We start from the raw sequence: 20,343 nt of genomic DNA, 5'->3' as shown, positions 1-20,343 counted from the left end.
TAGGTAGGGTTGTAGGGGCCGGGTCCTGAGATAGATCCCATGCTTTTCAGGGTAGCCAGAACTCCCCGAATCCCCATTTTCCAGGTAAAGAAAATGAGACTCTGCTATTAAGTAAGAACGAGAATCTAGAGCCTCTCTACCACTCTGCCTCTCAGTCAAGAGGAATGCCGAGGAGGAGAAACGGGGGGCCAGAAGTGGGGGCGCAGGCAGTAAGGGGATAGTCGGGCTCCCTCCCAGGCTGCTGAAAGCCCGGAACCCCCCACCCAGGATCCCAAGAGCGGCGGACGGTCAAGGCCGAGTTCCGGGCACACAGGGCATGCCGGGAAGTGTGGCCCATCTCCGGGCGGCGTGGGCCTGCCCGGCGAAGGGGATGTTCAGTCCGGACGGGGCTGGAGCCTGGATGCCGACTTCAGTGGAAGAGGAAATCTGGCGCGCGTACTTTGTGGGGAACACTTCCCAGAGGGTTACTCACTCCCCGCTTCCCAGAGGTTGCGCTGGCCCGCGGAGCCACGAGGGGCGCTAAGCTTGCCGGGAAGTGCGGCGCAGACCGGAAGTGCGGCGCGTTCGGCACAGGGCTCGCCGGGAAATGTAGTCCTTCGGGGCGGCCTGGGGCGGTGGCCGCACGTCCCGCGGACCCGGTGGCAGATCGGGCGTGGACCCGGGATGGCTGGGCCGGGGGGCTCGGGAGGCCCGATTGGGGCTGGGGCCCTGGCAGGCAGCGCAAGGTCCAAGGTAGCCCCGAGTGTGGACTTTGACCACAGCTGCTCGGACAGTGTTGAGTACCTGACACTCAACTTCGGGCCCTTCGAGACAGTGCATCGTTGGCGGCGACTCCCGCCCTGCGACGAGTTCGTGGGGGCCCGGTACGGCGGCTTGGGGATGGCGGGGGTGTGTGAGAAGGTCCCGGGGCGGGGTCCAGGGACCGAGGCCAGGGCGTGGTGTCCAGGAGTGGGATCTGGTAATGGGGGGTGGGGAGGAAGTGGTGATGTCCAGGATGATGTCGAGGCCGTAGGAGGGTGTTCTGAGGGAGTCTCGGAGCGGGGTGGCCTGGGGCAGGGTACTAGAGGGTGTTTGTGGGTCTGGAGCTGGGTTCCCAGGTGCTCTGCAGTGCGGCGAGGAGTCCAGAGAGTCCCAGGGCAATGTCAGCGTCCCCGTATACAGGGTCCTGGGGTACTTGTGGAATTTGGGGATCTCTAGCGATCTTGGGCAGTTGGGAGGTGTTACCTGATTTCTGCAGCAGCCTGGGTGCTTAGTTTCATTTGTTGGCTGCCCCCGGGCCGGTCCCAGCCTCACTGCCAGCCACCCCTTCTTTCTTTTCCAGGCGCAGCAAGCACACAGTGGTGGCCTATAAAGACGCCATCTATGTATTTGGTGGAGACAATGGGTGAGTGAGCGTGAGCTTTAGGGTGTTTGGACCAGGGAGGGAGAAACATGGTGGTTCTAACTGGGTTAGTTCTAACTGGGTTAGCTAAGTCCTCAGCCTTTGTTTCTCCACATGAGAGACCCTACCCTCAAGGCCCTCTGCACAGCATTCAGTGGGTAGCACATGCTTAGGACACACAAATGTGCCTTTTGTTCTGAGCGAGTGGACAGGACCTTGTAAGAAAGACATCCGTTCTGGCTGCCACCCTCCCCAGACACTTTTCATTCTTTGCCCTTCTCTCTGGGCTTTATCAACATGCCCCACATGGCAGCGTTTAGAGGACAGTGTTATTTATTTTCCCTATTTCACACTTTTTGTAAAGGTTTTCCCACATTGCTAGAAATTCCTGGGAAACAGCTTTCCTGACAATGACCTGGTGTTCTGTTGTTTGGGACACCTCCATGCCAGAAACTGTTCCCAGTTAGGTTGTGGCTGGTTTCCTTGGGTGAGAGATAATGGCAGAGGCAAACCTTTGGTCTGTGCAGCTGGCTCCCCCAGGTGGCATTCCCCTAAGACCCATTCCCAGAGGGAAAGAACTGTGTTAGGTCTTATCATGGGCTGGGCCCTGTTAAGTACTGGGTGTGGGCATAGCCTACGTGCTTGAAGAGGAGAAGGGGGCCTGGTCTGGGCTGGGAAACTTTCCTGGAGGGGTTGATGACCTGGAAGATAAGTCGGAGTGAATCGGGTAAAAGAGGACGAGTGTTCTAAGCAGAGGGATCAGCATGGGCAATGGCCCGGGGTTGGGGAATGCAGAATGGCACCAGGCCTGGAGTCTGGGCAGGGCTTCCCTCCCCCGCATTCATTCTTTGATGTGGTCAGGAAAGGCGGGGGATGCCCACCAGGGCTCTGGGAGGCTCGGGAGCCTGCTAGATGTGGGGTTGAGGCTTGAACTTTGGTCTCCTGGATAGACCCGGCTCAGTTTAAGTCAGAGCTTTGTGACTTTGGGCCCGGGTAGGTGGCTTAACAGCATTAACTGCACCGTGGTCTCCTCCTCTATATAAGGGGCGGCCATACACCCTGCTTTTGCAGCGTGCTCCTGGGGGTCAGTGAGCACCAAGCTGGGAAGGGCTCGGGATGGAAGTTGTTCTGCGGGTATAGTGTTTGCACGTGACCTGTTCTACTCATGAGTCCATCCCTTCCCTTCAACGATAGGACTTCGTCTGAAGCCCAGAAGGGCTGGCCTCTGATTGGTTCTGCAGCCTTGGTTTTTCAGGACTCCCTGGGGGGGGGGTGACTTGGCACTGGTGGGGTTCACAGGACCGCATGAGGACCTGCAGACCAGGCAGAATGGCCCTGGCTTCCAGCCTGTCTCCCCCACAGCCTCTTCCTCATGAGCAGTCAGAGGGATCTGCAAATGCAAGTCTCATTGTGTTCCTCCTCAGCCCATAGCCCCGGGATGGCTCCCCTTCCTCTGACTAGGAGCCTGAGCTGTCCTGGCTGTCAACAAGGCCCTATATACTTGTGCCTGCCCTGCTCCTCTGCCCTTGTTTTGCACGGTGCTGGGCCACACCACTGCCTCGCTGTGTTCTGAGTAAACCAAGCATCTCCTGCTTGGACCCTTGTACTGGTGGTTCTCTCCTTCCCGCCCTTCCCACCTCTCTTCAGAGTATGCTGTGAGTGAGGCCTTCCCCACTGCCTGGGCCAGCTGTTGGCCCTCCCTCCCCTTCTGCACCTCTTGCTGGCTCCATGTAAGAGCACAGATCGCACGGGATCATCTCAGTGTTATCTCAGAGCACACAACTCTGTCCTCCACCAGGTCGGGACCTGTACCTAGTACTCGGACAATTCAGTAAATGTGTGTCCCATGAAGGAATGAAAGAGGAAGAGGCATCTGCTCAGAGATGTTCACTGCAGGCTTAATGACAACCCCCAGACTGGAAAAGGTGGGGGGTTTCAGCCCAGGGCAGTAGCGGGGAGCATCCCTAGGAGTGTTCTGTAGCAGGTAGCATTGTCATGGCAACTGTGTAGCAATGAGCAGAAAGTCTCGCTACAATGAGGCACCAAGAAACAGGGTACAGATTTGTCTCACTCTGGGTACAAAAAAGATGGCTTCCTATAGTGTCCGATAGGGGGAGGGGGGAGAAAGGAAGGGGGAGGAGGGGCAGATGGGAGAGGGGAGAAATTATAGTCACATCTCTGCTTCCCGGCTCCTGGCTTCCTGACTGCATGGCCTTAGACCCTTTATCTCTCAGGCCACTTCCTCTTCTGTAAATGCAGGTGGGGAGCGCAGCCCCCTGCTACAGACTGAGGGAGGGGTGCAGGGGGGATCCTGTACAGGCCTGGCCTGCAAGGGGTGCCAGGCCCCTGTCAATTGACTCCCTTTTTCTTTCTTACTGACACGGGTGCGGTGGTAACATTGCAGGTCCTGGTATATGGCCAGTGGATTTGTTTCCTGTTTTATTGTATCTTGAATGTAGTTACATTGGCTTTGCAATAAAGAGGAGGAAGGAAGATTAGAGAGGAGCAAAGGGGCCTCCCCGGAGATGTGGGAAGCTCTGCCTTGTGGCACAACCTCAGAGAAGGGGGTGCTGAGACTTGGGAGTGAGAGTAGGGGGTCCTGGAGCCCGCCGTGAGGTGTGAGCCCTCAAGCAGTCAGGATAATGCTTTGGACCCGACCCCAGGCAGGCGGGTCCCATGTGTGTCACCGCCCTGGTACCTGCACCAGTGAGGGTGCGCCCTTTGTGGTCACTCCCTGGTCCCTCAGGCATCAGCTGGTTGCCTGACCCTGGCTGAGTCCCCACGATGGCCCCACCCCCACCACCCGGGCTGCAGTGTCCATCTCCTGGGTCCTGGAGAGCAGACCGGGACCAGCCCAGGACCCACCTCAACCTGTACCTGGCTGTCTTTCAGGAAGACCATGCTCAACGACCTCCTGCGGTTCGATGTGAAGGACTGCTCCTGGTGCAGGTGGGTGGCCTTGGAGCCCCAGCCCCCCTTTCCCCAGAACTCCGTAGCCCTGTGCTGGCCCCGACAACTAGAGGACTCATGCTGGGGAAAGCTAGAGACAAGCTTCGGGGAGGAGATAACAGTGGCCTTTAGTGTTCCCATCTGTCTCCTGGGTTCCTTTCCCCGTCTGCAACTCAGATTGATTGTTCTGAATCGCAATCACGGGGGTCTGTTGGATTGGTTCCTGGTCCTCGCATTGTGCCTCCAGAGAGCCCTGCAGTCACCGGGCCTTCTCCTGGGCGGGGAGCTGCTGTGGGATTTGACACTGGGAGTGGGGGGAGGAGGCATCGGCTGTTGGGTCCTTCCAGGACCGACCCTGTGCTGCAGTGGGGTGCTGCCCAGGGGCTGGAAGTCGGCGAGGGGCCTTCGTGGGGCCCTTCCTCTGCCCGGAGACCCTACATGGGTAGTAGGACGAATGCAAGCCCTGGCCACCTCCACCAGACGGCCCTCCCAGCTGTGTGGGCTTGGGCAAGACACTGCCTTCTCTGAGCACAGCAGATCTGTACCCGTCTGTTCCAGTCTCCAGCCCTGCCCAGGGGGTAGCTCTCAGCTGAGTGGGAGAAAGGGATCCCAGGATTCAGAGGTACGGGGCTGGCCGGGCACTCCTGCTCCTGAGCTCCGCCATCGGCCTGTGCGGGAGGAGCACAGAACCTCTGAGTCACCTGGGTGCCCCACTGTGGGCAGCTCCGTGTGCCTCCGCCAGTCCCTCTGTGGCAGGGTCTCACCGCCCCCTTTGGATGGAGGTGGATGTCCAGGCCCAGGGGGGCATCACTGATTGCTGGGATTGCTGTAGAAGTTTATGTCTTGTTCCTCTCGCCCTGGCTTTCATAACATAGCCAATAGTTACAGATTAATTTTAAGAATCACTCTCAAGACCACAATCCTTCACTAATAATTGCTTAAGGATAACACTCTGAAAAGGAGCAGCCCCAGGAAAGAGGTAGAAATGGGGTTTTAGTTCAATAAGGAATATGTGTGGTCAGCGGCTGCTGGAGTGGGGACACGGCGCCACCAAGGGCGCCTAGATGCAGCTGAGGGCCGAGTTGCTCTCTGCTGTTGAGTCCAAAAAGCAGATGTTACAAAATACCCACCCCATGACTCCATTGACAAAACCCCTCAGAGGCATTAACAAGCATAGAAAAGGTGTGTGTGTGTGTGTGTGTGTGTTGGGGGGTGGGAGGTGACTTAAAGCTACAGATGGAGCTTTCTGGCAAGTCTTTCGCTGGTTCTGTGTTTCCTTCTTTATCAGCCATTTTTGTTCCAAGTTTCTATAATGAGGGGCATCTGGGTGGCTCAGTTGGTGGAACATCCGACTCTTGGTCTCAGCTCCTGTCTTGATCTCAGGGTCGGGAGTTCAAGCCCCATGTTGGACTCCATGCTGGTCCCTGTGGAGCCTGCTGAAAAAAATAAAATTATATAAAGATTCTATAATGAAAGGAATCCCGGGGTTGGCAGGGGGTGCCCTGTGCGGCTTGGACTGCACAGCTGACCCCTGCTGACTGACCACCCCCTCCCCACCCTGCAACTTATCCCCCCCAACACCAGGGCCTTCACCACCGGCACCCCGCCGGCCCCCCGCTACCACCACTCAGCTGTTGTCTACGGAAGCAGCATGTTCGTCTTCGGTGAGCTGCCTCTTACCTCCGGGACCCCGTGCCCTCTTTAGGGCTTGCAGCTCCTTTGTCCTGCCACCTGGCCCGGGGCTCGCTTGCGGTGCCCGGCCAGTCTCTCTCTGTCCATATGCTGTCTTTTCTGCCGGAGTCCTCTGGGTTCCTGCACTGGCCTAGGGGCCTTGCAAGGGCCCCTGTGGCCCTGTGGGTCCCTTTCCCTCACTGTGCCGCTCTCGCGGGGTTGGAATGGTCTGCCTCTGTGACCGGGCGGGAAGGTGGTGGCTCTCTTCCCTCCTCTGTCACTCCGCCAGGGGCAGAGGACAGGGTTCTGCTCATTTCTGGATCCCCAGAGCCCATGGCGGGGTCAGGCAGGTAGTAGGTTCTCCCCAAGGTTGACAGAGGAAGTCCCACGACACGTCTAGAGAGGCCAGCTTTTGCCCCTGCCTCCTGGGGTTTGAAGCCTCTGAGAGGCTGTCTTTGGGTATGACCGTTTCTCCCTCTCTCTATCCAGGGGGCTACACTGGGGACATTTACTCCAATTCTAACTTGAAGAATAAAAATGACCTTTTTGAATATAAGTTTGCAACTGGCCAGTGGACGGAGTGGAAGATTGAAGGACGGTGAGAGACTTCGCTGAAACCTTCAGGGGGTGAGGGGTGTCCTAAAGGCTCCTGCGCTGGGTCCCCTGTAGCCTTACAGAAGAAGAGCCCGAGGCCCAGAGAGGCCTGAGTTGTGCTCACTCCCAGCTGTGCCTGTCTGAGGCCTCCTCCCTGCCCTTAGATTCTCTCCTTTCAAAGTGCAGAGGGGGCCCCAGTGGACTGCTGATGGGCACTTCTCTGGTCCAGCTTGGTGAGGAACACCCCTCCCCCCAGCTTTGATATTTTGGTGTTGGCCGGGAGGGGGCTTTACCCCGTGAACATCTGAATTCCTCATCACCCTGCCCCTGCCTCATGAGCTCAGCCTCATGACCCCTGGCTGGCATCCCCAGAGCCCTGGCATCAGCAAATGTAGGTGTGGCAGCTCTGGGGGCCCGGCTGGCCCCATGGGGCTGTGAGGCTCGGGTCTGTGCTGGGTGGCCTTGCTCCTCACCCCAGCCTTGCACTACAGGTTGCCAGTCGCCAGGTCTGCCCACGGCGCCACAGTGTACAGTGACAAGCTGTGGATCTTCGCTGGCTACGACGGCAATGCCAGGTAGGGGGTGCCCAGCCCCCCACCTCTGAGCAACCCCACCAGTGTCCTGAGCCCCGGAGCGGGCCTTCCTGGCGGGGTCAGGCTCGGGCTGGCAGGGAGTCTCAGGAGGGTCGTGTGCAGAGGAGTGAGGGGAAGAAGATGATGGGTGGGATGGGGGTAGAGGGCGACTGAGGGGCACTCCCGCCCAATCCCACCAAGGATGCCTCCTGGGGGCATCCAAGGGGGCAGCAGGCCAGGCCCACACTTGCACAGCTGTTGCAGAAGTGCTGGTCTCTCCTGGCTGCACTGGGTGTTGGGTGGGTGTTGGGTTGGCTGGGTGTTGTCAGAGCTGTGGGGTAGATGGTGGCTCCCTGAATTGCTGGGTGAAAATCCTCAGGCCCGGGCGCCTGGGTGGCTCAGTGGGTTAAGCCTCTGCCTTTGGCTCAGGTCATGATCTCAGGGTCCTGGGATGGAGTCCCGCATTGGGCTCTCTGCTCCCAGGGGAGCCTGCTTCCTCCTCTCTCTCTCTCTGCCTGCCTCTCTGCCTACTTGTGATCTCTCTGTCAAATAAATAAATAAAAATCTGTTTAAAAAAAAAAAAGAAAGAAAATCCTCAGGCCCGAAGTGAAGAGGGACCCTGAGGGGCCTCTGTGAGCATGTGGTGGCAGAAGCAGGCCTCAGACCCAGCCCCTCCCCTGCGGACGACAACACGGGGTTCCTGCCTGTGTACCGGGCATTTTCCCCCTCATTTTAGACAATTGGCTTTACTGTATTTTTCTGATTATAAAAGTAGCATGTGCTCATTCCACAAGATCTCAGCAGCATAGAAACTCCAAGGGGTGGGGCGCCTGGCAGGCTCAGCTGAAAGAGCTTGATCTTGGGGTTGTGAGTTTTGAGCCCCATAGTGGGTGTAGCAGTTACTAAAAAAATTTAATTAAAAAAGAAGAAGAAGGACCAAGTCCAAGCGGTGACAATGTTAGTGGTAGTTTCTTCTCTCTCTCTCTCTCTCTCTCTTTTTTGAACAGATCTTATTTATTTGGGGCTCTGAGCCTGGGTGGCTTAGAGGGTTGAGCATCTATCTGCCTTCGGCTCAGGTCATGATCCCAGGGTCCTGCATCGGGCTCCCTGCTCAGCCAGGAGCCTGCTGCTCCCCCTGCTCATACTCAGTCTCTTTCTGATAAATAAATAAATGGAATCTTTAAAATAAAAAAAATATCTTATTTGACAGAGACACAGTGAGAGAGGGAACATAAGCAGCGGGAGTGGGAGGGGGAGAAGCAGGCTTCCCACCAAGCAGGGAGCCCGATCCAGCGCTCGACCCCAGGACCCTGAGACCATGACCCGAGCCGAAGGCAGATGCTTAACAACTGAGCCACCCAGGCGCCCCTTAGTGGTAGCTTCTGCGAGTGTTGCCTCTTGGAACTCCTCTTTTAGCCCCCAGGAGTCAGCCCAATGAGATCGACATTGCCACAGTGGCTAGACATTGTGCATGAGGCCACATGTTCCTGTCTGGCAGGGTGCATAGAGAAGGGATTCAGCCAGCGCCCCTGCCCTGAAGCTCCCACCTCATGGCTGCTCCCTAGGCCCCTGATCCGAGCCCTGTGTGATGTGTCCTTCCCTGGAGCCATCCCTCCTGGCTGGGCCCAGGCCCACCCTGCCGCCAGCCCCAGCTTCGGAGATCCTGACTCCCCTGTCCTAATGCAGGTTGAATGACATGTGGACCATTGGCCTCCAGGACCGAGAGCTCACATGCTGGGAGGAGGTGAGGAGTTTGGGGGGCCAGGATGGGGTAGGGGAGGCAGGGAGGTGAGGGTTTTGGGGGGCCAGGGGAGGGGCTGCTTTGTTCCTCTTGCCAAAGCCCAGCCTTGTCCTCAGCCGCCTCCTTGCCGACTTCCTGCCCGATCTCCTCTGCCCTTACCTAGTGACTAAAGGCTCTGGGTTTTGCATCGAGTCACGTCTGGTGACTGGTGCGGCTTGAGTAGGACCCACCCTTACTTGAACACAGCGAGTTCAGCCCGCTGGCGGGTGTCCTACTTGTTGCTCTTTCTGGGCGATCTGTCCGACTGCTCCGTTGTCTCTCCCCTGGGTTATCTTTCACTTGTAGTGATGATTTTTAGCCTCAACTGTTAGAAACTGGGCCCATTTTAGGTGGACAAGGTGGGGCTCTACTCCGTTCTACAGAAATTAGTCTAGGAACCCTGACTGATGGAAGGAGTTTCAAGAATGAAAGTCATCCCAATTCAGCGGTGTCACCTGCACACCCGGTCCCATGAGGGCCCTGGCTGAGCTGCCTTCTCCACCCCAGGTGGCTCAGAGCGGCGAGATTCCGCCATCCTGCTGCAACTTCCCAGTGGCCGTGTGCCGGGACAAGATGTTCGTGTTCTCAGGGCAGAGTGGAGCCAAGATAACCAACAACCTCTTTCAGTTCGAATTCAAAGACAAGACGTGAGCGCCCTGGTGCTGGGACTGGTGGTGGGCACCCCTGACGGCCGCCTGGCCGGCATCATGCCTGCACCCTTTGCTCCCCAACCCTCGTCCCCACATAGGTGGAACAAACACACCCGGCCTGCTTGAGGCTGTGCAAGGGGGGCACATCCCGCCATGTGGGCCTCACACAGGTACTATCTCCCATGGAGACACACTGCTGGTGTGAGGTGCTTAGCACGGAGTCTCTTACAGAGCTCCTCTGCCCCACCCCCACCCCCCAGATGGGCATTGAGGGCCCCTGCCACCCGGAGTTGGGCTTTGCACAGGCAGATCTCCTGCCAGCTGAATGGCCCCCCTACAGCCCCCGCCCACTGGCAGGTAGTGGGGAGCAGCTTGGAGCCAGATGGCGTTGCCTGCCTGGCCAGGATCATTTGGGTTTCAAAGAGAGGATGTGCTGGAAGGTGTTGGGAAGTCCTGGGAGGGTGGTGGATGTAGGAGCAGCATCAGAAGGTGGAGTCCTGGGAGTCCTGGGAGCAAGGACTTAACTTGGCTGTGGGGATTGTCACACGTGTCCGAGTTGTGGACACATCTCTGTTCCCCAGAGAGTGGGATTGCCTCACCGTACAGAGGCCACCCCTCCTGCCTGCTGCTGCTGCCTGCTTTATGGCTAGGGGGGGACGCCCAAGGGGGCGCAGGCAGAGTGGCTGCTAGAGCGAAAGGGGATGAGGGGCACTGGGCGGATGCGCTTAGGCCCTGCTTTGAGCCAGCTGGGTGCCCCAGGTGGAGGACGTGGGGGAGTCAGAGCCTCCACTCGAGCACTGGGTTCCTCTTACGTGCCCCCAGGTGGACGCGCATCCCCACTGAGCATCTGCTTCGTGGCTCCCCACCCCCGCCACAGCGGCGCTATGGGCACACCATGGTGGCCTTCGACCGCCACCTCTATGTGTTTGGGGGCGCAGCGGACAACACACTGCCTAATGAGCTGCACTGCTACGATGTGGACTTCCAGACTTGGGAGGTCGTCCAGCCCAGCTCCGACAGCGAGGCAAGTGCTGCTCAGAACAGTGGCCGTGGCTCCCGAGGCAGGGCTGGGGGGTTGTGGCCCAAGGGAGTGGGGATCCTGACTTAGCTGCCCCTGATGCCCCACAGCTTCCCACAGCCTCAGGGGCTCCCCGGGGGGCTCCAGACAGCCGACCAGAGTTGAGAGTCAGGATGACTGAGGCCCGAGGCCCTGGATACCTGTCTTGGCTCGACCTGAGGCCCTGGGCCCCTGAGTTCTCCATTCTTCCAGCCTGCGGGCTTTCAACATGGCACTTCTGGCCCTGTCTGCACAGTGCTGTGGGTGTCCTGCCAAAACACCCAGCTTGAGTGCTGCTGGTGTCCCATCTGAGCTGTGCTGCCAGGGCCCCTCAAGCCCGTGGCTCAGCCACTCCCAGATGTGGCCCCAAGTGCTCTTGCTCTTGAGCAAGGTTGGCAGGAGGTTGGTGTCTGCTGCCCGGCCTGGCCCTGGCAGACTGGTCCCATGCTCACGTGTCCATCCCCTCCAGGTCGGTGGGGCTGAGGTGCCAGAGCGAGCATCATCTTCTGAGGAGGCGCCTGGCCTGGCCTCTGAGGACCGAGGTGGCTTCAAGAAGTCCCGTGATGTATTTGGTCTGGACTTTGGCACCACCACAGCCAAGCAGCCTGCCCCGCCAGCATCTGAGGTGAGGGTTGGCGCCCTGACTACTGTCACTGCCACCTCCCCGGTGCCAGTCCTGTGGTCAGCCCCTTTCACAGATGGGCAGACTGAGGCTCAGAGAAGTACTGGTCGGGGTTACTTACCATCTCCCCACCCCTTTCCACCCAGCTGCCAAGCGGAAGGCTCTTTCACGCAGCCGCGGTGATCTCAGACGCCATGTACATCTTTGGGGGCACGGTGGACAACAACATCCGCAGTGGGGAGATGTACCGGTTCCAGGTGGGGCTGGCGGGCTGACAGCAGGGGGGCCGGCCAGGGTGGATGGGCTGGGAATGTGTCACCCTGAGGAGGGTAGGGGCTGGGCCAGTGGCCACACTGGGATCTCCTTTGGCAGTTCTCCTGTTACCCCAAGTGCACACTGCATGAGGACTACGGGCGTCTGTGGGAGAGCCGCCAGTTCTGCGATGTGGAGTTTGTGCTGGGCGAGGTGGGTGCTTTCCCTGTGCCCAGCCTGCCTGCCACCCTGTAGGGTGAGGGCTGTGCCCCAAGGCACGACTGGCCTCCCACTCGCTCCTGAAATCCCAGGCCCCCCCGACTGGGGCTGGCGGGGCCTCCATCCCTGCCAGGAGGAGGGTCCCATGTTGCCCACCAAGGTGTCATTCTTGCTATAGAAAGAGGAGTGCGTGCAGGGCCATGTGGCCATCGTCACTGCTCGGAGCCGCTGGCTCCGCAGGAAGATTGTGCAGGCACGGGAACGGCTGGCCCAGGTGAGGTGTGGCCCTGCCCCTCTGGCCAGGGTGCCAGCAGACCTGGGGCACCCCTGAGCTCCCCTTCCTCTCCCTGCAGAAACTGGAGGAGGAGGCAGCCCCGGCTCCCAGGGAGGTCCCTGGTGGGGCAGCGGGGGGAGCCCGGCCACCCCTGTTGCACGTGGCCATCCGTGAGGCTGAGGCCCGGCCCTTCGAAGTGCTCATGCAGTTCCTCTACACGGACAAGATCAAGTACCCGCGGAAAGGTGCGGTGGTGAGGGGGTGCGGGGAGCAGGGTGGGCAGGTGGACAGCCTGAGGCTCAGCGGCCATGACCATCTGTGACCACTCGTGTGGTGGAGTTGCTGTCCACTGTCCCGGATGTCCACGGAAGGAGCCCCGGGCCCTGTCCTCCCTTATGCGCTGCCGCGTGCCTCCTCCCTCTCCGTGCGTCCCCGAGGCTCAGGGAGCTCTGGGCTGCAGGCCATGTAGAGGACGTGCTGCTCGTCATGGATGTGTACAAGCTGGCCCTGAGCTTCCAGCTCTGCCGCCTGGAGCAGCTGTGCCGACAGTACATCGAAGCCTCCGTGGACCTGCAGAATGTGCTGGTTGTGTGTGAGAGTGCCGCCAGGCTGCAGCTGGGCCAGTTAAAGGTGCGGCCGGCATGCAGGTCCCACCCCGCCTGCCTACCGCAGCTGGCACTCTGGCAACCCTCCCTCCCCTCATCCCCCCACCCCGCCCCCGGCAAGCCATCCCATCCGGGCTGCTGCCCCATGGGCCAAGTCCTGACCTTGCCTGCCTGCTCCGGCTTGTGTGTCCCAGGAGCACTGCTTGAACTTCGTGGTGAAGGAGTCCCACTTCAACCAGGTGATCATGATGAAGGAGTTCGAGCGCCTCTCTTCGCCACTGATCGTGGAGATCGTGCGGCGGAAGCAGCAGCCACCTCCCCGCACCCCCTCGGAGCAGCCCGTGGACATCGGTAGGGACCCAGGCCCCGTCCCTGAGAGCAGCAGACAGGGATGGATGGCATTCGTCTTGGGTAGAGATGGGAGCTGTGGAAGGACCTGCCCGGCCATCAGGGTGGGGTCTGTGTGCAGGGGACCCAGAGTGCTTCTGGGTCTCAGGGGCATGGGCAGACAGCTCGGGCTCCCTGGAAGGAAGACGCCCCGACCCACAGGGCATCCTGAGGGCAGGAATTCTCCTGAGCCCGTTTCTGAAGGTGGACACAGGGCCCGTCTGGCAAGGGTGGCTGCCCGGACTAACATCAGGTTTGAGGGCTCCCATCCACAGGTACAGTGACTAGTCCCTGAGCTACTCTTCTAGGTGTGCCCACCCTTTGGGGCCTAGTGAGGGGCAAGCATGGTCCGAACACTTCAGATGTTCTGGTGCTTCCCTTGTCCCCACCTAGCCCGGGAAGGGACAACACAGTCTCATTCATCCCTTGACTCCCCAGGGCCTGTGCTGCCTCTGGCGGTTGGCCCTGAGTGACATGTGTCAGGACACAGTACTTGCCAGGACCAGAGGGAGCTTAATAAGCACAAGGGAAGGGAGGAGGGCTCACAGGGCTGAGTTGGGGAGATCAGACTCTGGGGGGCAGGCCAGAGTAGGGCTTCTGCCCCCAGGGGTGGTGTTTTCAGGGCAGCAAGATGGGCAAGAAGCAGTGTCCATGGAGCCCTGAGGCCCGAATGGCTCAGGGTCTGCTGGGGGAGCAAGAGGCCTCTGCTCAAGGTCCCCCCACACTACCCCTGGGGCTCCCCACCAGGCACATCTCTGATCCAGGACATGAAGGCGTACCTGGAGGGAGCAGGTGCGGAGTTCTGTGACATCACTCTGCTACTGGATGGACACCCAAGACCGGCCCACAAGGCCATCCTGGCCGCCCGCTCCAGGTGGGTGGAGGGGGTGGTGTGTGGTAGTGGAGCTAGGCAGGCCCGCACCCTGCCTGCATTTGCTGTGAGCCAGGAACCCCCTGCCCCTGTCTGCAGCTACTTTGAGGCCATGTTCCGGTCCTTCATGCCAGAGGACGGCCAGGTGAACATCTCCATCGGGGAGATGGTGCCCAGCAGGCAGGCCTTCGAGTCCATGCTGCGCTACATCTACTACGGGGAGGTCAACATGCCGCCTGAGGACTCTCTGCATCCTCCCCGCCAGGGGGCGCACCCAGGGCCCACCTCAGGCGGCTTTGGAGACTGGCAGACTGGTCCTGGCTGCCTGCTCCAAGGATTCCCTGGTGCTTTCCCGGGGTTCCCTGAAGGGGTTGGTCGGCAGGCACAGAGGGTCTGCAGCCAGGAGGGGTGGGTGGATTCTTGACCCTCATCACTGGCCAGAGGAAGGGGTCGGTCAAGGTCCCATGTGACAGGTGAGTAGATCACCACGGTGGGATTCCTGGTCACGTCACTTCTTAAGGGTCTGAACTGGGTGCGAGATGCATTCCAGGGCTCTGAGGCCATGGTCAGTCCTGCAAATGGGAATGTGGGTGTTTTCTTGGGAGAGGCTTTCTGGGATTTCTTCGGGTCTGGACGAAGCCCTGAGTACTTCAGAGTCTGTGTAGAGAGCAAGTTGGATGGGAGCCCCGGGCCATCGCCTGGTGTCAGGGTGGGTTTCCTTGTTCTGAGCAGGCAGGAGGCAGCTCAGGTTTCCTCTTGTCTCTGCTGGGCCTGGGGCTCCAGCTGCACCCTCCCCGGGGAGATGGGCAGGTGGTGGGAGGACAAGCTCCTTGGGCCAGCAGCTCCTTAACTAGCCCCTAGCTACCTGTTTGCGGCCCCCTACTATTATGGCTTCTACAACAACCGGCTGCAGGCGTACTGCAAGCAGAACCTGGAGATGAACGTGACTGTGCAGAATGTACTGCAGGTAGCTCACGGGTGCCCGTGGGCCTCCTTGAAGCCCCCGGGGGGGGGGGGCGGGGGGCTGAGAGAGGGAGCAGCCCCTCAAGGAACCTGCTGTTCCAGATCCTGGAGGCGGCCGACAAGACGCAGGCGCTGGACATGAAGCGGCACTGCCTGCACATCATCGTGCACCAGTTCACCAAGGTCAGGGTCCTCTCAGCCCCGCACTGGCCACCCGGCCCTTGGCATTGGCCTTGGCTGGGTGCGGGGTGGGGCGCATGGAAGCAGCTTCTCTCCTGCAGCGGTAGGCCCGGGGGCAGTGTGGGGGGGGCACTCGATCAGCCTGTATCCTGGCTCGCCAGAGCTCGGGTGTGTGTGTGGGGGTGGACTCTGAAGGGCACCCTGGCCCTCACGGGAGTCTCGTTCCATCCAGTTCCTTCCAATTGCCTCCTGCAGGTCTCCAAGCTGCCCACGCTGCGCTCACTGAGCCAGCAGCTGCTCCTTGACATCATAGACTCCCTGGCCTCCCACATCTCTGACAAGCAGTGTGCGGAGCTGGGCGCTGACATATGAGGGCCCACGTGGTGCCGGCCCACTCAGGAATCACCGTGCTCGCTCCTGCCCTGCCCACTGCAGACTACTGGACCTGCCAGCCAAGGGGCCGGCTTCCCCAAGCCTTCAAAGGGAAAGGGAACACGGGGTCTCTGCCCCGTTTCACTGCTGAGGACACAGGTCCCACAGGGAGTGGATGTTGAAACAGACGCCCTCCCCCCAACCCCGGCCAGAATCCTCTCCACAGATGGAGGTATGGGTGGAAAGCCAGGGCCCAGCAATGGGAGAGCCCATCATGGAGCTGGTGTGGGGCTGCCCATCCAGCAGGGACTGCATGGCTTGTGGATTTGGCCGCTGGGTCGTAATGCCAAGGCCCCTCTGACGTGGGAGCTACACAGTACCCCCTCACCTTCACGGAAGCGGCTGTTAAGGGCCCCTACTGCCACCCAGAGTTTGTGAATGGACACATGGAATTGGACTCCAGATGAATTTTGGGGTGTGAAGGGCCCCGAGTCAACACCTAACCTGAAGGGCCACTCTGGCCAGGGCCTGGCTTCCAGAGGAGTTGCAGGATCCCACCCCACTGTGTGCACATCAGGGGCCCCCAGCTGCACCAGGGAGAAGTCAGTGGAGGTGCCCCCCCCCCGGTCCCCATGTATCCCTAATTATTTATTGTCATAGACATGCCATTAAGACCACAGTAGTGCTAATCTACTAGACACACCTCATGGGCATAGGCCCTCCCTGAGCGGGGGACAGAACATGTGTCCAAAGTGCTTGGGACACGCCAGGACTCGGGGTTGGCAACTCCCCGCCCCATCTGAGGTGTCCCAGTTGTGGGGGTGGGGGAGGGCTGTGCTTCAAGGGGAACCCTGGATTCCCAAGGCTGTCTTGCTCCCACGCTGCATTAGAGGCTCCTGCCTAGGCTGGAAAGCTAAGGACTGGCCACCACATCATTCTCATCTGTCAACAGAAGGCCCTGGGACTCCACACTAACACAGAAAGCACTATTCTGCCTCCTTTCTGGCAGCAAGAACCCCAGGGACCCTCTTGCCCTAGCTAGCAGGAAGCTACTTTGGGGGAAACAATCCTTCACACCTTCCTTCCCATTGTGCCCCCATGCAAACATGGCACCTGCCATGCCTCGGCCCTTAATGACAGATGTCATATACAGACAGGTGCCTTATACAGACAGATGGGGAGCCCCAGTGACAGGGAGGTGCCCTCAGGCATGGGGAGTCCATAAGGCCGCCAGCAAACCAGGAAATGGGCCAGTGCAAGACAAGCCTCTCTGAGCCTGGAAACTCCAGGGAATGATGGACAGACCCCGCTCTATGGTGGACCCTTATAACCAGTTGCTTGACCTTCTCTTCTAAACCCATGAATAAATGAACTTACACACCACGGACCCTAGAAAGCCAATTTCTGGACATTGCGTGGCACTTTCCAGGACTAGGGAGATTTTAGCTATGCTCTTGAGCTATCGTGGCCGAAACCCAGCAGGGAGATTATGTGTGCAGTTAAAACCAGCCGGCACCCTGAGCCATTTGCCCATCACAGGTGCGGGGATGCCTACATTCCAGTCAACTTTAACAACAATGGGGACTCAGGTTGAGGCCAGGATTGCTATCTGCAAGGGTGCCTCTAAGATTGCCCACCTCTTCCCAAACCTCTGGGCCCAGAAGTGTCATTGCTGGGCCCTTACTACTTGCCAAGCATATAGCACCAGATCAGAAATTGCCATCTTTGTCCGTTTTTCAGATGAGCCCAGCACAGTGGTTAAGGGGGTAGGTAGCTGGTCTGCAGGCTGGGGTTGAGGTGCCATGCTGGGCCGACCCTGACTGCTGGGCCGACTGGGCCAGTGGATGGAAGCCATGCAGGTGTCCTTGCAAACTGAATCTGGCCTGGGTGTCATGAGTGTTTTTTTCAGAGAGTTGAGACTGCTTAAGTCTGGGCTGTTCAGGTACCAAGAAGAGGGTTCCTAGTGCTGCCCCTGGCCTCTGCTCACACCATCCTGTCCCTCAGAAAACCCTGGGGGGGCCTGGAGTTGCAGGAGGAGAGGCAGGAAAGAGTTGGACTTCTTGCTCTCCATAGCTGAGAGCTCAGACTCCAGGGGTAGGGCCCCAGCCCCAGCTGAGCCAGATAGCAGGGCCTCCTAGAATCCACTTTATTATGACATCTGGCAGGTCTGGTGGACACAGCTCAGACTGGGTTCCTTTCCAGGCGGATTCCGAGGGAGGATGAGGCTGAAGCACAACCAGGCAGCCCTTCATGTCAGCCCTGGGGCCAACAGCCCCTCACTCATGCCATGCTGCTGCTCAGCTGCATGGCAAAGTCCTGCACATGCTCCTTCAGAGTCTGGCGAGCATCTGCCTGTGCCCGCTTCTCCCGTGCCCGCTCCTGCTGCAGTTTGCTGAGCCGTAGCCGCAGGCGCTGCTCTCGCCGCTTGCAGGCCTGCAGCTGGCGCTGGGCCTTGTCCAGAGCATCAAGTGCGGCCTCAGCCCGCCGCTTCCAGAGCAGGGCGCTGCCCACCTGGTAGCTGTGCTCGTTCTGGATGTAGGCGCCGGCCGGGGGTGGGAGGCGCAGCATATAGGCCGAGGGTGAGACAGGCCGTGGCTCGAGCGGGGACGGCTGTCTCTCTGGTTCCCGCTCCGGTGAGGGCTGGGCGCTGCAGCCTGCTTCATCTGCCTGGGCACCCAGGGGCCCCAGGAGGTCTGAGAAGGGGCTGCTGAGGCCAGCCTCCAGCCTCCCAGTAGGGGAGGCAGGCAAAGCAGCAGGGGCCGAAGCCTCTTCCACAGGAAAGCAGGTAACATCAACAGGGGGAGGTGGAGAAAATGGAGTCGTGGGCCCTCGGCCCTCAGAGCAGCTGAGAGGAGAGAGAGACTAATAGGCCAGGCCAAGCCATTCCAGACCCCACTTCACCAGCCCATCGAGCCCACTCTGCTGGCTCAGAACCCTGTCCAGCAAAATTGGTGGCAAACAAACTAAATAAACCCGTCTCTCAGGCTAGGGATGGGAGCAAGGCACCCTCCACCCACAGCACACATACCGCTTCCTGCATCGCCGGAGTCGGCTGACGTCGGGGGGGCCAGGTGGGTAACTGTGCCCCTTGGTCTTGGTTGTCCGGCGTAACTTGGAGAAAGTTTCAAATATTGTGGGAACCGCCCCCTCCTTCAGCCTGTGATACCCGCTGTGGGGGAAAGCAGCCTGGATGAGATGGACAACACATCCTGCCACCCAGGGCAACCCGCAGGGCACAGAGCTAGCATGCCCCCAGCGCCCCAGATCGGGCTCTCCCACACTAGCGCTACAGGAGGTGGGTAGGCATGTTGCAAGCACTTAATTTAGGGAAAACCAAGTTAGATAAGAGTGACACCATTCTCTTCCTCGAAATTTCAGTGTGTAGAAAGGCTGCACCAGAGCTAGGCTGACCAGCCAAAAGTGTAATTTCACTGTGGACTTGCTGGGAGGACTTAGGTCCTAAGGAACAACCTCTGAAAAAGCTAATGTTTTTCTCCTTTGTCACTGGCACAGTTATCCTGAGGGGATGGGTCTTACTGTCACTGAGGTACAAAGCTGGAAAGATGCAGCCACACTGGGAACCAGGTCTGTCTGTCCCCCAGCGAGTGACTCCAGGATCCTCCTCTCCTGGCCCTAGAGCTGCCCCAATCGGCCAGCCACTCTGATGCTTCAAACCCTGCCCCAGCGATGCTTGCCAAGGAAGCTCACCTGATTCCCACCAGCTCAAAGCAGTTTTCCTCGAAGTGTTTGGAGCAGAAGTAGATGTACTCGGAAGCCGGGTCCCACAGGCCCTGGCCGCTGGGGTCCAGCCGCTGGCAGTTGGCCAGCCACAAGCCTCGCCGCGGATTGTCCTTCTTGGGAAGTCTGTGAAGCCACAGACCAGTGAGCACCAGGGTGTCTGCAACCCTGGGCTCCAGCTGCCCAAGCTCTCCAGACAGCAAGGGCTGGTCCTGCACACGCCACCACCTGACCTCCCTTCACCTCTCCGGGTAAACACCGTCCTCCCAAGCCCAGATGAGGAAACTGAGGCCTCAAGGAGAGCAACTTCCTTAGTACCACCTAGCAGGTAAGAGTCACAGAACAAAAGGCCCCAGGCTGGTGATCTCCCGTGCTTCCTCTCCCACCTAGACTCAGTCGCACCGGCACCGCCCCTTTCACCCTCTCCCATCTACAAGTACAAGCCTCGCGCCAAAGAGAGGATGGCACATGCGCAATCGTGTCTCCACGAAGAGGGGAAAAACGGGCGCATGCGCACGTTAACCTTCCCGCGCCAGCACGCACGCGCGCTGACCTGTGGAAGGAGATGCCGCGGTTGCGCGTCTCGCGCGTGTCCCGTGTGCAGCAGCCGGCGGCGGAGCAGTGACGCGGCATCTGGGGAAGAGGCGGGAGCTTGGTCGTGGGCGGCTGTCCCGGCCCCAAGGGGCCTCGCGCCCCCAGCCGCCGCTCCGCTCCAGGCGGCCCTGGCCTGCCGGGTCTCCCCCGGCCCGATCTCGCCCGAGCCCCGTCCCAGCCCGTTCTCCTGACTCCCGTCAGCGGCAGTCACGATCTCGCCATTGCTGCGCCGCCGAAGTCTCGCGAGGAGTGGCGCGCGGTGGAAGTTGGTACCATAGAGACTCGGAAGAGCGGGGCGTTGGCCCGAGGGGCGGGGCGGGCCCCGGAAGCGGCAGGAGCGTAAGATCGCTGCGGGATCTGCGCTGTCCCAGCCTACCTGAACGCGTGCGCGGTCACACACAGGGACCTCTTTTTGTCTTTCCGGCTAGCTCTTGGCTCTTAGCACCTAGGCGCCGAAGGAGCGGTCTCGCTTGGCGGCGCAGAGTCCCGGCCTACAGCTCTGGCGGCGGGGAAGCGGGAAGCCGGCAGGGTCCTGGGACTCACGCTGGCTCCCGGTAAAGACTAGACTGCAAGAAAGTTAACTCCAATGAGAACAAAGGGACCACGATGCAT

General features: G+C 59.7%; 2 protein-coding genes across 3 annotated transcripts; one reads left to right on the top strand and one right to left on the bottom strand.

Moving 5' to 3' along the window:
* The first annotated feature begins 581 nt into the window (after positions 1-581).
* On the top strand, positions 582-16,786 carry LZTR1 (leucine zipper like transcription regulator 1). Of its 2 annotated transcripts, none has more exons than XM_047696771.1 (21): positions 582-863; positions 1,322-1,384; positions 4,274-4,330; positions 5,915-5,994; positions 6,491-6,599; positions 7,087-7,170; positions 8,854-8,911; positions 9,455-9,594; positions 10,420-10,621; positions 11,124-11,279; positions 11,423-11,533; positions 11,649-11,741; positions 11,926-12,021; positions 12,101-12,266; positions 12,482-12,651; positions 12,866-12,977; positions 13,761-13,887; positions 13,984-14,133; positions 14,746-14,851; positions 14,950-15,030; positions 15,283-16,786. In XM_047696771.1, the coding sequence occupies exons 1-21, from the start codon at positions 664-666 to the stop codon at positions 15,397-15,399; spliced, it is 2,478 nt and encodes an 825-aa protein (XP_047552727.1). In that variant the 5' UTR covers positions 582-663; the 3' UTR covers positions 15,400-16,786. The 2 variants fall into 2 exon arrangements, with proteins under 2 accessions (XP_047552727.1, XP_047552726.1); XM_047696770.1 differs by having other exon boundaries at positions 583-863; positions 12,821-12,977.
* Positions 16,787-17,530: 744 nt separating this feature from the next.
* Positions 17,531-20,038, bottom strand: THAP7 (THAP domain containing 7). Its single transcript, XM_047696778.1, has 5 exons — positions 19,943-20,038; positions 19,691-19,770; positions 19,108-19,263; positions 18,428-18,568; positions 17,531-18,244 (listed from the first exon to the last, which is right to left on the bottom strand). The coding sequence occupies exons 2-5, from the start codon at positions 19,768-19,770 to the stop codon at positions 17,680-17,682; spliced, it is 942 nt and encodes a 313-aa protein (XP_047552734.1). The 5' UTR covers positions 19,943-20,038; the 3' UTR covers positions 17,531-17,679.
* Positions 20,039-20,343: the final 305 nt, after the last annotated feature.

Source organism: Lutra lutra, chromosome 12 (assembly GCF_902655055.1).
Source record: "Lutra lutra chromosome 12, mLutLut1.2, whole genome shotgun sequence".
NCBI classification, from domain to species: Eukaryota; Metazoa; Chordata; class Mammalia; order Carnivora; family Mustelidae; genus Lutra; species Lutra lutra.
The sequence above is the reverse complement of the archived record's forward strand: the minus strand, read 5'-3'. Positions and strand labels throughout refer to the sequence as shown.